The sequence below is a fragment of the Juglans regia genome, chromosome 1 (assembly GCF_001411555.2).
Source record: "Juglans regia cultivar Chandler chromosome 1, Walnut 2.0, whole genome shotgun sequence".
Lineage (NCBI taxonomy): Eukaryota > Viridiplantae > Streptophyta > Magnoliopsida > Fagales > Juglandaceae > Juglans > Juglans regia.
Window position 1 is genome coordinate 22623192 of NC_049901.1, and position 2233 is coordinate 22625424.

The 2233-nt window shown below is 35.2% G+C and overlaps 1 protein-coding gene across 1 annotated transcript; it reads right to left on the bottom strand.

Moving 5' to 3' along the window:
• Positions 1–243: 243 nt before the first annotated feature.
• On the bottom strand, positions 244–1084 carry LOC108986635 (auxin-responsive protein SAUR78). The gene has a single exon (XM_018959316.2). The coding sequence runs from the start codon at positions 856–858 to the stop codon at positions 475–477; it is 384 nt and encodes a 127-aa protein (XP_018814861.1). The 5' UTR covers positions 859–1084; the 3' UTR covers positions 244–474.
• Positions 1085–2233: the final 1149 nt, after the last annotated feature.

Sequence of the window (2233 nt, forward strand, 5' to 3'; positions counted from 1 at the left end):
AATACACCTTTAAATTGTACCTAACTTTTTTGTTTTGGAAATTAATTTCCACGTACCAATAAGACTCATCATTGTCACTTTGTTTTTAATTAAAGAAAATGGATAAAAGTTATAAATAATGGATTAATTCCAAGTGCTCCCCTCCAATTAATACTCAAAATTTAAGGATGTCTAAAATCTAAAAAAGGAAACAAAAAATTATCTAAATACAAGGCATGTTTTGATTCATTGGTATTTATTGACTTAAATTTAAGGATAAAGAATCATGGAATAGAACAACAGAAACTCATGGATCATGTGTTGGGTCTGTCAATTTCCCAAGGAGTTATGACAGAGATCAATCATATGCATCAGGAAGAAGAAGAAGAAATGAGCCATGCATGCACTTACAATTCTCAGATGCAAAAGCCACAACCTGAGATGAACCCCAGTATGCTTCTGTCCCTGAACACCAGACCTCAAGCATCAGGGGCCTCAGAAAACATAGAGCTCAGCCAATTCCTGCAAGCACTCGGAGCTGAGATTTGGGTCTGCATTCTCAAGCATCCATAAGAGATGGTCGAATAGAACCACCTCACACCTGACCACCAAAATATCATCCCCTGAAGAAGTCTTGTGCTTTGTTTTGTCGATGAGGGCATCTATAAGAGGATGGCTAAGGTACTTGGAGCTAATCACGTATCGCTTTCTGGTGCTTCCCACGAATACAGTTTTGTGATGTTCGTCATAATCTTGCATGTCACCATTCCATAATTCTTCCCTTGTTGATTTGGACCGTAAGCTGCTATACGAAGAAGATCTCCCCAGTTGCCTTGACAGGCTCTTGCACTTCCTCAGTATCATGTTGATTTTCTTCATTTCTTTTTTCTTCCTTTCAGGCACACAGAGAGAAAGAGATCAGAGAGAGAGAGAGAATGAGGAGGAAGGGTAATGGTGAGAGTTGAGGAGACTTGATTAACACACTGAAGAGAGTGTATAAAAATAGCGAAAGAGGGGGTGAGAGTGGGTGCAAGGTCGTTGTTTTCCGGTGCTGGGAATGTGGGACTGACATCAACAAGTCATCCGTTTTAATTGAGAAATTAGAATTCAATTCATGAAGGAAGGAAGGGAGGGAGGGAGAGAACTGGTGAGGGGCTTTTGAGAGGCGCAAACGGGCACACGCAACGCGAGGAGCTCTCCTCACATCCTTATTTTTAGCCCATTGTTTTCAACTCTCCATTAATTCAAAGGCCCGAAATGCAGTCCAACTCGACGTTACTTATCCGAGTCATGCCTATAACTATCAAAACTGATAAATGCATTATTCTTATCCAATTCTAAGCTTTAAAATGGATAAGAAATTGGTGAAAATCAGTGATTTTACACAGTCTATCAAATCTTATTAGAGTCTCCACATTGTAACTTTTTAATAGTTTAAGGTATAACCGGTAAAATATTTATTTGTTAAGAGGATAGAAAGTGTATTATTTGTACATAAAAGACTTATAATAGAGTTATTTATTTTTAGTTCTTAAACTCTAGTGTTTATTTCACATAAGCATATGCCACTTGGGCTTTACATAAGTCTTTGGAAATTTTGAAAACCCATGTTGAAGAGCCCAATATTTTGCGTTTAACTCATATGTTAATTTTGAGAAATGCTTTGAATCTCAAATTTGGGACTCAAAAAGTGTCCCGAATGATTTTTTTTTTTACTTAGTGATTAAGAATTTTTTTTTAATAATGTTGTGAATTTTTTTATTTTTTTAAAATATTTATGATAATAAAAAAATATATAAAAAAAAGAAAATAAAAAAAAAAAAATGAAATACACTGTTCGGTAGACTAATTCGGAACACTTATTCGATTGCTCTAGCAGAACTTGTTAACTTTTGGAATTAACGAGCCAAGAAGTTAACTTTGGAAGTGGGTCCATCCCAAACAATACCCAAAAAAAAAATTCAGTTATTAATGAAATAACTATATTTGTCTGACTAGGGTCACCTTATCTAAGAGCATTTCATGTTTTGATTCTCTGAGGAAAATATATTTCCCCTCAAACTAGTAGATATACTTTACACTCCTATCTCTCAATATAAATATATATATATATATATATTTTATATAAAGGGTGGGGGTTTCGAACCCAAATTTTTCATTTGAAGAACCGAGTAATGGCATTAAGCCATCAAGCTCTTGACTTTTAACTCTCAATATTGGTACATTTTCCGACCTACAAAAGTTGATAAATGCA

Bases quoted from the DNA above. Each gene is read 5' to 3' on its own strand.
- LOC108986635 (XM_018959316.2), bottom strand. From the start codon at position 858: ATGAAGAAAATCAACATGATACTGAGGAAGTGCAAGAGCCTGTCAAGG.